At 41.7% G+C, this 11,616-nt stretch overlaps 1 protein-coding gene across 3 annotated transcripts in view; it reads left to right on the top strand.

The window, feature by feature from the left end:
• The first annotated feature begins 758 nt into the window (after positions 1-758).
• TTK (TTK protein kinase) overlaps positions 759-11,616 on the top strand; it is a 33,496-nt gene continuing 22,638 nt past the window's right edge. The window contains exons 1-3 of one of the 3 annotated variants that reach the window (XM_028722841.2): positions 759-1,132; positions 9,307-9,442; positions 10,350-10,575. In XM_028722841.2, the coding sequence (XP_028578674.2) occupies positions 9,331-9,442; positions 10,350-10,575 (338 nt within the window). In that variant the 5' untranslated portion in view covers positions 759-1,132; positions 9,307-9,330. Of the gene's footprint in view, positions 1,133-9,298; positions 9,443-10,349; positions 10,576-11,616 lie in introns of all 3 variants that reach the window. The other 2 variants (XM_028722839.2, XM_028722840.2) reach the window with 2 other exon arrangements.

The raw sequence follows: 11,616 nt of genomic DNA, 5'->3' as shown, positions 1-11,616 counted from the left end.
AACCTGTTTAGAGCTGCCCTGCGAAATACCTCACTTTTGGATATTACATGGTGAATGTCTTGTTGCAACAGGTTCCACAAACTACCCACTCCACCACAGCAGTAACCTATTTGGCTTTCAGCACATCATTTTGTACTCTCTCTCACACAGAGAGAGAAGTAATTCCCACTGAGTTCAAGTTTAAGGCCTGCAGCCTTAAATGTCCAGACTGATCTTTTTCCTTTTTAGAAGAAAAATAACAATAAAGTAAAGAGAGAAGCTTAAGAGTTTAATGTGAGAATTTTGATTTCCTGCTGGACTCCCAAGATCTGTTGTTGATCTCCCCCTCCTCAAATTTATTTCCTTTATAAAGTCAAAACACTGGGGCCTGTATAGGCTGCGCTGTCAAGTCCGTTTCATATTCTTTGGGTCAGTTTTGGGGTCGTCGTCTCCCACCCCCACCAATGATCTTCCTTGTGCAAAGGGAGGCAGCCAAGGCTGCTCCTAAGCAGCGCTGGAAAGCAGCTAGAGAGCTCGGAGGGTGGCGGGGCGGGGACGACGACGACGCAAGTCTCCCTTAAAGGCGCGTGGAGGCTAGTTGCCACTGTCGCGCTGGGCTTCCCTGCCACCTCCGGCCTCAGCGGCGCTCCTGTTTTGTTACCTCACGTGCCCAAGAAGGGGCGGGGCCTCCCGCCTTCCATGATGTCACCCCTCACAGCCGCTCTCATCCCGCAGAGTCGGATTGAACGGACTGGCTGGGGCGGAATGACTCTCGGGTGGCAGGGAGGGGCGGGGCTTTCTCTACGTCATTGCAGCGCGCGCTCTGCCAGTTCCAAGGTTTCGCTTCGTTTCGGCTTTCCCCGTCACGAGGGCCGCCGAACCCTTTTCGCGTCCACTTCTGCGCAAGCCCATAGGAAGCCGGCGGCGGCGGGCGGAGTGTGTGGAGGGGGAAAGAAAGCGGCCCGCCGGCTCGTCAATCAAACGGCGCGCCAATCGGGAGCTGGGCGCATCTTTTTGGCGTTTACAGAACCGGCCAATCAGGAGCCAGTTTTCGGTTGGTGACGGAATTTAAACTGAGGAAAGCTGTTATTTCCCCCCCGCTACCCCTTTCCGTGGAGCGTCCTGGGAGGCATGGAAAAATCAAAAACAAACGGTGAGTCTCGTCTTACCCGCCCGCCCCGGGTCCGGCGGCGGGGGCAGTTTAGCCTTTGCGGGTGTCTGGCTCGTTGGTGACGAGGCTGCCCTCCGTTGCCTGCTTGCTCGCCCGGCCTTTTCTCCCCTGACGGGTGAGAGACCGTGTGGGAATATTACACAAGGAAGCATCCCTTGGGCTTTGGGTGAGCTGACCACATACAATATAAGAGAGCTGACCTTGGGAGGGGGGGTCCCTTGGTGGCTTCTCCCCACTGGCCGCTCTCAGTGCTGGGAACCAGTGCGGGATTTGCGTATAAGCTAAACAAGCTATAGCTTAGGGCCCTACTCTCCAGCCCCCCCCCCCCCAAGTAAAGGAAGAAAAAACTACTATAATACCATATATATAATTATTATAATTATATTTAGTTGTATTTCAATTCAACAACTAAATACCATATTTTTCCATGTGTAACATGCCCCCAGGGATGCGGGTGGCGCTGTGGGTAAAAGCCTCAGCGCCTAGGGCTTGCCGATCGAAAGGTCGGCGGTTCGAATCCCCGCGGCGGGGTGCGCTCCCGTTGTTCGGTCCCAGCGCCTGCCAACCTAGCAGTTCGAAAGCACCCCCGGGTGCAAGTAGATAAATAGGGATCGCTTACTAGCGGGAAGGTAAACGGCGTTTCCGTGTGCGGCTCTGGCTCGCCAGAGCAGCGATGTCACGCTGGCCACGTGACCCGGAAGTGTCTCCGGACAGCGTTGGCCCTCGGCCTCTTGAGTGAGATGGGCGCACAACCCTAGAGTCTGTCAAGACTGGCCCGTACGGGCAGGGGTGCCTTTACCTTTACCTTAACATGCCCCCATGTATAAGACGCCCCCTGTTTTTGGCGACCCAGAATTAAGAAAATGGGGCGAGATTGCCCCTGTGTATGACTACCCCCTCTTTGTTTACCTAGTTTTTTTATTGATTTTCCAAATTTAAAACACACAAAAAGGAAAGACATTGCAATATTAAAAATAAAAACGAACATATAAACATCTAACTGTTAGAAACCCAATTTACCAGTAGTTTCCATTGTTAAGTGACTTCCTCAAATCCCTCCTAACTGAATTTCAATAGATCTCATTGCAGCAGTTTTCCAATATCCACTTTTCAATAAAATTAACTTATTCAAATTACTATCTTCCTTCCTTTTCATAATATTTTCAATCCATAATGTTATACAATTCAACATATTTTAATCCTAGGCCAATTTGGTACATACAAGTAATTCTACTTAGGTTATATTAGAATATCTAGCTGAATAGTCCTTAAATTTATTCCATTCTTCTTGATGTTCCTCCTCTTTCTGATCGCGGATTCTTCTAGTCAGGTCGGCCAGCTCCAAAAAGTCGAACATCTTCATCTGCCATTCCTCCACTGTTGGTATTTCTTGCGATTTCCAATTTTTGGCTAGCAAAATTCTTGCTGCAGTTGTGGCATACAAAAACAGTCCAACATCTTTTTTGGGCAATTCCAGCCCTATTATTCCAAGTAGAGAGGCTTCTGGTTTCTTAATAAAATTATTTTAATAACATTATTTTTTAGTAAAAAAACCCTAGTCTTACACATGGAAAAGTACAGTCCATATTTTGTTATGTGCAAATGGCTTTAGATACCTATTAGGTCCATAATTTACCATCTAGCATATATTCAACCCAAAAAACAGCAACAACAGGGCCCCATTAGCTGCAGTATCTTAGGGCCTCATCAAACCTACCATAAATATGGTCCTGCTGGGAACATAGGAAGCTACCTTATATTAAGCCAGACTACTGACCCATTTAATTCAGTATTGTCTTCCACGGTTTCACACAGCAGGCTTTTGCAGCTCCTTATCTTGAAATGATGAGGATTGAACCTGGGACCTTTTGCATGCAAAGCATGTGCTTAATAATAATAATAATAATATAATAATAATAATAATAATAATAATAATAATTTTTGCACCCTGCCCATCTTACTGGGTTGCCCCACACACTTTGGGTGGCTTCCAACATATATAAAAACATAATAAAACATTAAACATCAACAAGCTTCTCTATACAGGATTGCCTTGAGATGTCTTCTAAAGGTTATCTAGTTACTCATCTCCTGAGCTACAGTCCTTTTCCCTACTAAATAAATAAAACACAGTGTTTTTTCCTTGTCTTATTCCCATGCTGGGGACGGGAGACTTGATGTTTCTTTTCATCCGTGTCTTCCTGGATGAAATTAAAAACCGAGCTTGAAGTCACATCTCTAAAATGCGTTGCATCAGAGGATTTATATGCCCCATCCTTCCATTAGTAGCATGTTGTTGCTAACAATATAGTCCAACAATAAAAAAATACTGGCAACAAAGCAACGTACGCAAAGTAGCAGTGTCAGCATGGAAGTTAATTATATTACTAAGACCTGGGCAAACAAAAAGCCCTAACCACAATTAATTAGGGAGTAACACTTTGCCTATTTCTCCACTATCACCAAACTCATTTGTCCCCAACCAAATGAAAATATGAGCTCCATAATCTACTCTTTCTTGGTCAAATTGAAGCCAATGCATTTTTTAAATCAAACAAGAATTCTTCTCCTTAAACCAGGACTTAATGTTGGCTAGGAAGGAAGAGATTATAAGTGCCTTCATAGTCAGAAGAGTTCAAAGGATCCGAGGCTCCACTCTAAATGCAACTGACAGGCTTTGAGGATGTTGCTTGAGTAGCGTTGCTATCCTAAAATATAGTAGCATTGCACAGATGAATCCAAACTAATTGTGGTGGCTGGTATTATTTATTAAATTTATATACCACCATTCTTCAAAAGTTCACAGGGCAATTTACAACGTAGGTAATAAAACTTCACAAATAGCTGTTATGCAGTCCAAACCTATTCCCATTTACATATAAGTAAGCTGGTTACTAGTCTCTACCCATGGAAATATGCATTTGCCAACTGAGGAAAGCACTTCATACACCTGTCAAAATGGGCACTAGTCCATGGAGCTCGATGCCACAATATATCTGCTTATACTACAAGATTATTTATTGCTGTTTTTTGTTGCAGCAAATGTGGCTAATACCTTATAATTACATGCTTACGAGGTTACATGTTTACAAACTCTTGCAAGTCTATATTTGTTCAAGATACTGGGATCATTTGAAGGTGCGGGAGTGGTTTGGTAAATAAAAAATTATCTGGTTTAATCAGTGGCATAAACCAAGTAAAATTCTTGATTGCCAGTGGGAGAAGTTGTATAACTTTGTGATATTGTAATTGCAATTTCTCTCACCCCCACATAAGTGAGACTTGGGGCACTGGGTCTGGTGTTGGTGTAACACAGTGTTTGTTTCTTATTTCTCTTCTACTTGTGTGACAGTGTGGGAAATCTTTACCTATTTAGGGCAAGTCTCAAACAGCTATCTGTAATCTTGCTCCTTTAGGATTAATTTCAAATAATTATTTAAAATCATTCTCCCAAGATTGTGTAGGATTTATTGCTATTCTGGTTTGTGTGCATCTGTGTTAGAAAATGAATGTTTGAACTTACTATTGGCATTTCCAATTTGTTTCATTTCAAGATGCAGTTAAGATGCTCTTTATCTGAATGTGTTAGATTCCCTTCCCTTCCCTTCCTGGATACAATTAAGCATAGTCCTTGATTGGCCAACATGTTAAACTCTTTTGCACTCTGGAGGCTGCCTACAACAACAGTATTTCTTGGCTAAATCCCAGAGTTGAAACTTTGATATCATCATCCTTTGGCCGTTGAATCTTCTGAGAATGTTCCCATTCACCTCCTAACTCTTCACATCTTATGATAGTCATTCTAGTTTGTGACACAACACGATAAAAGCAGTCCACTAGCATCTCAGTTAAGCCTCCAACCTCTGATGTGAAACCTGCTAGGCTGCCATACAGACTTAATAGGCTCCATTTAGCTTGGTGGGTTACAGTTCTGGTTGAACATTTTGCTTGACAGGCCCATTTTACTTTATTGCTTTTTGGTCTGTTTGGTTTGTGATTGCAATTCCTTCGCAATTTTAGTCAAAAATTTTGGGTCGTATACACAGATGGTGAATGCACAGGGGTTTGGGCTCTGGCTCTGGTGTGGAGGGCCCTGGGTTTGGGCTCTGGCATGGGTGGTCCAGGCTCGGGTGCAGGTGATATAGGCTCAGGTTTGGGCGCAGACTCTTGAAATATGGCAGCCTAAACTTTGGGCGACCTCCCCTGAAAATGCTCAAAGTTGTACTGTTTGATGTTTAAAATATCGATTTTAAATTTTGGGTTAAAAAAATAGGGGTCGTCTGATACCTGGGGGTGTCTAATATACAGAAAAATTTGGTACTTACATCCAGATTATTTCTCTCCCTGTCCCCGCCAAAAAAAGGAATAGCAGAAAGAGGAGGGAAGTATACATAATTCACAAATCTAAAGCAACAAATCATAATGAGATTGCGTACAATGTTTGTCAATGATTTGCAAATCATCCCTGATAGGGGGGGACTTGGTGCAAAATGATAGAAATGTACTGTTGGTATTATTGCCTCCAGTGATACTTAATCTCAATCAGTCTGATTTTCATTGTTAATCCCTCTATTTAAATTGAAAAAAATATATTACTATTATATTACTGCTAAGTTTCATTCAGTTCTGAATATGTGGAAACCAAGAGACCACTCCTCTTAGGTTTTTCACAAGTTACCTTCAAGGAGGATGTGTTAAGGTATATTGTGAATGAAGCAATGCCTCTAGCTGTGCCTCTGACACTCCCTTTTATATAAAATTGCAAGGCGGATACCACCTGCCCTTAAGGATGAGTCTTGCCACAGTTCACAGGTACGCCTCAGATGAAATTGATTCCCAGCTGCCCTCAGGGCGTACTATAGAAACTCAGTTATTTTGCTTATGTTAAGGAGCTAAGCAGATCTTGGCCTACTTTGCTACTAAAATCTGATCCAAACCTGTTTACACCCTTTCGTTGTAAAATCTTGTGCTTTGGAAGTTTTGTTTCCTGATAACCAAAGTTTAATTGAAGAAACAATTTGATGTTTTGGTCCCAATAGAAAGTACTTTGTTTGCAAACAGGACAAACAACTTAAATATTTACAATTTACATTTGTTGAACAAGTTCTACATTTGTATAGAGAACAGCAATTCAAAAACAAAAAGGTAATGCTATATAAACTTTCATTTCTCACAATTAAAAACCCACAATAGGAGCAGGTTTCAATAAAATATCACTTAATTCTGTAGGAAAAGTAACCTTTTGCCCTGGAACACTGTAGTCTTAACCAGCGATGTAAGGAGAAACACTGCATGGGTCTACTGAACCTCTCTGAACCTGGTTTCACATTTTGTGAGTTTCCCGCTACTACAGTGGTCATTGAGGAATTAATCTGGTGCTCTTCCTTCTGCAGGTTACTGCTCTATTCCTTCTGGAGAAGAGGCCACTATCTTATCTAGTAGAGCTGCCTCAACAGACTCACAATCCATTTAGTAGAACTGGCTCCCTTTGTGACAAATTGGCAATAACTTTGATCTAAATAGGCAGCATCCCTGTAAGCTTTCCAGGAAGCTCCAGAAACTGAGCTGAGACTTGAGGAAGCAAGTGTTTATTAAGTAAAGCAAACATTTGCAATGAGACTAGAGGTGAAGGTTTTCTCTGAAGCAGAGGGGATCATCGAGGGGGAGAGACTGATATAATGAGTGAAAGAAAAGGGAAGGAAAGTCGAGACGAGAGAAAGGCTTGTTACCTACCCCTGGTTTGCTGATAGGCACTGAGAAGGTGAGGGAGCATCCTCAGTGGCAGATATAGCAAGGTTTTCTCAGGCTATTCTTGGACACCTATTGGGTAGGGGAACAAAGAACGGGGGTGGCTATCCCAGGCTGCAATAGGTTTTCCCTGTGTAGGACTGCAGGATAATTGATTGAAAAGATGACATCCAGCTGGGAGCTTCAAGAGTGGGTTGAGCATCATGGCAGGTCTTGAAAGCATACCAATCATAGCAGTCTAAAGACAGTTATACCGACAAGAAAATAAAACACAAGGTTATTTCATGGGGGAATAAAAGGTGGAGGAGCCAGAGCTATTTTGGGTTGTACATACATGGTGCTTGTGGCAGATTAAGTACCCCATGACGGTAATGATAGCTCATTCAGGAATGAAAACCCATTGTTGAAGAGAGAAGCCAATTCCATTCTGTTGAATTTCCAATCTAGAGAAAAATGAGAAAATGATTAATATGCTTGAATGATTATGGGTTGTATCAGTGCTTTTTTTCTTTTAAAAAAATGTTTAGGGGTACTCTCATTTGCCTACTAATATTGAAATACTGCTCCTCAATGTGGTCAAACTTTAGATTCACAAAATGTTTAGGGGTATGCATAACCCTGTGTCACCCCAGAAAAAAACACTGGGTTGTATCCAATGATGTTTCTGTGTGAGTGAAATGGACTTCCATTCGTGCAATGGAAACAATCTGCCCTGCTGCATAACCCCAATATCTCCAAAGGGTTGTGGGACCCTCTAGAACAGATTTAGGGAGGGTGCAGGAGGCTGGAGAAGCGAAGAGAAGACGGGGAAGTCCTTCTGTTCAAATGACATTGAATTTGACCCCATGTTTTGTTTAATTGAAATAAATCTCTAGGGTTGTTGGCAAGAAGAGAATTTAAGATTTTTAGCAAAACCTTGCAAAGGTTTGCTAATAGAAGTACTGTACAGAAATTACTTCAGATGTGATTCCCTTGTCTTCCACCTGAACATACGGAAGTTGTATAATACTTGCTTCACCCCAGAGATATGGATGGGAATAGTTTAAGGGTGGATTGGGGTGGGACAAATGTGGCAACTCTCTAGGGTGGCCTTTCACTATTTCAACAGGTTGTAGCTGTTGCAATCTCTGTTTGCATCTTGCTATATCACAAGTAGATTACTGACAGCAAACGGGCACATACATGTATGTGTGATTGTGTCACGTCTTCAGAAGAGTTGCTTGACTGGCTTTGTGGGAATATACAGGATTTTGGCTTTTTTTTTTTAAGCTAGGGAAAGGGCAAATACCTGTTCTTGCCCATCAAGTTACGTAATGGGTCCCCCCCCCCAATAATCTAATGCATTTACTTCAAAGTAAGTCCTATTGAGTCACTTGATTTCCCCCCTAAATGTATATGATTAGGGTAGAAGCTTGAGAGAGCAATTGCGTGGCATGGCAAGATCCACCGGGATGCAGTGGGCCTCTGGATCATCCAGTTGATTTCTGGCTTATTTGGCATTATGTTCCCAATCCCAGCTCAGCTAAATATATGTGGGTGTAACATGCTCAGCTGAACCTGATGTGGCTTGGCAACCCAGCATAAAACACTAGTTTAAATACTTGTTTTCCCTCTGCCAGTCTTAGGTAGAACAGTAGCATATACAGTGGTACCTCAGGTTAAGTACTTAATTCGTTCCAGAGGTCCGTACTTAACCTGAAACTGTTCTTAACCTGAACAGTTAACTTTAGCTAATGGGGCCTCCTTCTGCTGCCGCGCCACCGGAGCCCGATTTCTGTTCTCATCCTGAAGCAAAGTTCTTAACCTGAAGCACTATTTCTGGGTTAGCGGAGTCTGTAACCTGAAGCGTATACAACCTGAGGTACCACTGTATGCTGCTAAGTGGGATTTGGATCTCATGTAACTTTACACTGGCTCTACACCAGCTTGCTTTACACCAATTTAAAGGTGTAAAAGTACATACATTGTCTCTATTTTCAGACCATAAAGTCCATTTTACAGATCAGTTATATTTGATGTGAGACTTAAAATTGTATACAGTATAAGGTTGGGGGATAAGAGAGGTGGGAAGAAAAGAGGGGCATAGTTGAACCCAATGTGTTTTGACTATACACAATTTTGTCTTTAGGTGCAATCCCAGAACATAACACTTGCATAAATTGTGGATTTACTGTATTACTCTTTCATTGAAATAATTTAAAAAATTATTTATTTAACAAAAATTATATGCTCTTTGGTTGTAAGAAGACCCTATAACAATATAAATAGCATTAGGTATAGGATTAAGACATGTTTAGTAATTGGACCAAAACATTAGCAACCCCCCCCCCCATAGTCTCCAGTTACATATCTGTAACATTTGTTACCTTTTGTATTCAACACTGACTTTTCTTTTTCTAGAAATGCAGGAAGAAGATTTAAGTGAAAATGGTATGTTTGTTGCTTCTATTATGAGTAGGGTTCAAGACCTGAAAAGCAAATATAAAAATGACGACAATACTACAGCTGAGCTTAACATCACCAAGGCATCAGTGGATACAACAGGTATGTAGTATTTTGTGACTGCTGATTGGTAGCTTCCAAAGCCCTTTATGCAGCTCTTCCAAAGTGTCTGACAACCAGAGGTTTCTGAAATGCTGCACAAACCACTATGGAAGCTCTGTGATTGCTGTTTGGGGAGCGCTGACCACACAACTTACAACTCACTTTCTGCAAGTTGCTTCCTAAACTCTTAACAATTAGCTAGTTGCTGAGTATTAGAGAAGTGCTTCACAAGGGACTTGGGGGGGGGGGCATGGGGAGCTTCTTTTTTTAAAAGGAGCATTTTTATTTCTTTCCTGAGGAAACAGTTTGAATTCAAAGTCGATCCCTCAGCACTTTGAATACACTTCTTTTTCTGATGTGGGAAAAATGCTCCAATTTTAAGAGTCTTTCCCCTTCTGCGCAGACTTCAAAGGGGTTTCCATTGCTCTGTTTTGCTGAGATTTTTTTATCAGAATTTTTGTGGCTCTAGTGATCTTATTTGCAGAGAAGCTTGGTGCTTTTAAAGACTTGGATAATTGTTTTTCATTTGATTTGCTAGCACCCCTCTTAAATCCTTCTTGCAACCCAGTTCTGTGATGCCACTTCAAGTCCACACCACTAGATGGCTTGTGCCATGGCATGTGGAAAATAATAACACTTTTGGCAAGTGGAACACAACTGACATTTTGGTGTTGTATCATTTCTGTTGTTGTTGTTTGTTGCTTGCTGCAGTACCCTTCAAAACAAAAGGTAGGTTTGCCCATTCTAGGTCAGAAGGTAGTAGCTTGGCCATTTCTAGAGTGATGAATCAAAATGTTGGAACCAAAAGAAACTAAAACGTGTGTTGTTTTAATGGTTCCTTTAGACTGCATTTTGTTCTTTATAACAAAAATCTTAACAATGCTTTTCTCTTGGGTTTTTTTTTTAGATAACTCTGGAACTGTTAATCAGATTATGATGACTGCAAATAATCCAGAAGATTGGTTAAATCATTTGCTTAAACTGGAGGCCAAGTGCACTCCTCAGGCTGACATCAGCTTGTTAAATAGACTGATTGGTTGTTACAGGCAAGCAGTTGCATCATTGTCTGCAGAAAAATACCATCAGAATGAAAGCTATGCTCGCATCTTGGTTAGATTTGCGGAACTGAATGCGTAAGTATTCATATCTGGCAAAAAGAAAGTTTCAACATTTGTCTTTTACCCTCACTGCAACTACAACTCCTTAATCTTTGTATGGAAGATGATTCTGTTGCTTACAATAGGGAGCTAGTTGGACATTTATTGACCACTGTATGACTCATGATTGCAAGGATTTGGGGAGATATTGCTGGAGCTGATATGGCACAGAAAGGCATGGGATAGTGTATCAGTGGAAAAGTTAACATTTTAATTAGAAGTACCCAGAGTTCAATGTAGAACAGAAGTTTATTTCCATCTGGTTTGATTTTGTGACCTATGTCAATATCCAAGAACATAGTTGGTCTCCGCCACTGGCATTTATAACAACCTGGTTAAGTTGAAGTGTCATGATTTCTTTGTGTCTTTTCTTCTTACGTGCCTTTTTTATATCCCCATTTCCTGTATTTGCAACAAAACATTTTATTTTGGTTATTCTTACCGTCCCTGAAGATTACTGTATACATTTTATACACTCCCAGTGTCTGATATTTGTTTGTAATTGTTATGATACCCAAGTTAAAAGGAAAAAAATCATATGTCAGTTGTTGATATTACATATCGTATTTTTCCGTGTATAAGACGATGTTTTTTGTTTAAGGCAAATACACCATTATTGTAGGATGCCTAGGGTGGTGTGGTGTAGTTGATGTTGGCACCGTACTCCAGCAGTCACATCACCTCCTTGGTGTCTCCGCTTAAGCAGGCGGCCAGGAAGGTGGTTCCTTTTCCAGCTGCCTATTGCTAGCTATTGCCCACTGCCTTGCCTTGTCTGCCTATGTGCCTCAGCAGTGGTGCTCCACACCCAGGAGGAGGCAGGGAAGCCAAGCACCACCTGATTCCCCCACACCACTGGTAGATTTTTTGGGTGAACAAGCTCAACAACTTCAGGCGATCTCGGGTGTTTAAAGTTTTGATTTCTTAATTTAGGGTTCCAAAAAATAGGGGCCGTCTTACACGTGGGGTCATCTTATCCATGGAAAAATATGGTAATTGCTTTGATGCTTAGGACTGAAT

Source organism: Podarcis muralis, chromosome 3 (genome assembly GCF_964188315.1).
Source record: "Podarcis muralis chromosome 3, rPodMur119.hap1.1, whole genome shotgun sequence".
NCBI lineage: Eukaryota > Metazoa > Chordata > Lepidosauria > Squamata > Lacertidae > Podarcis > Podarcis muralis.
The sequence above is the reverse complement of the archived record's forward strand: the minus strand, read 5'-3'. Positions and strand labels throughout refer to the sequence as shown.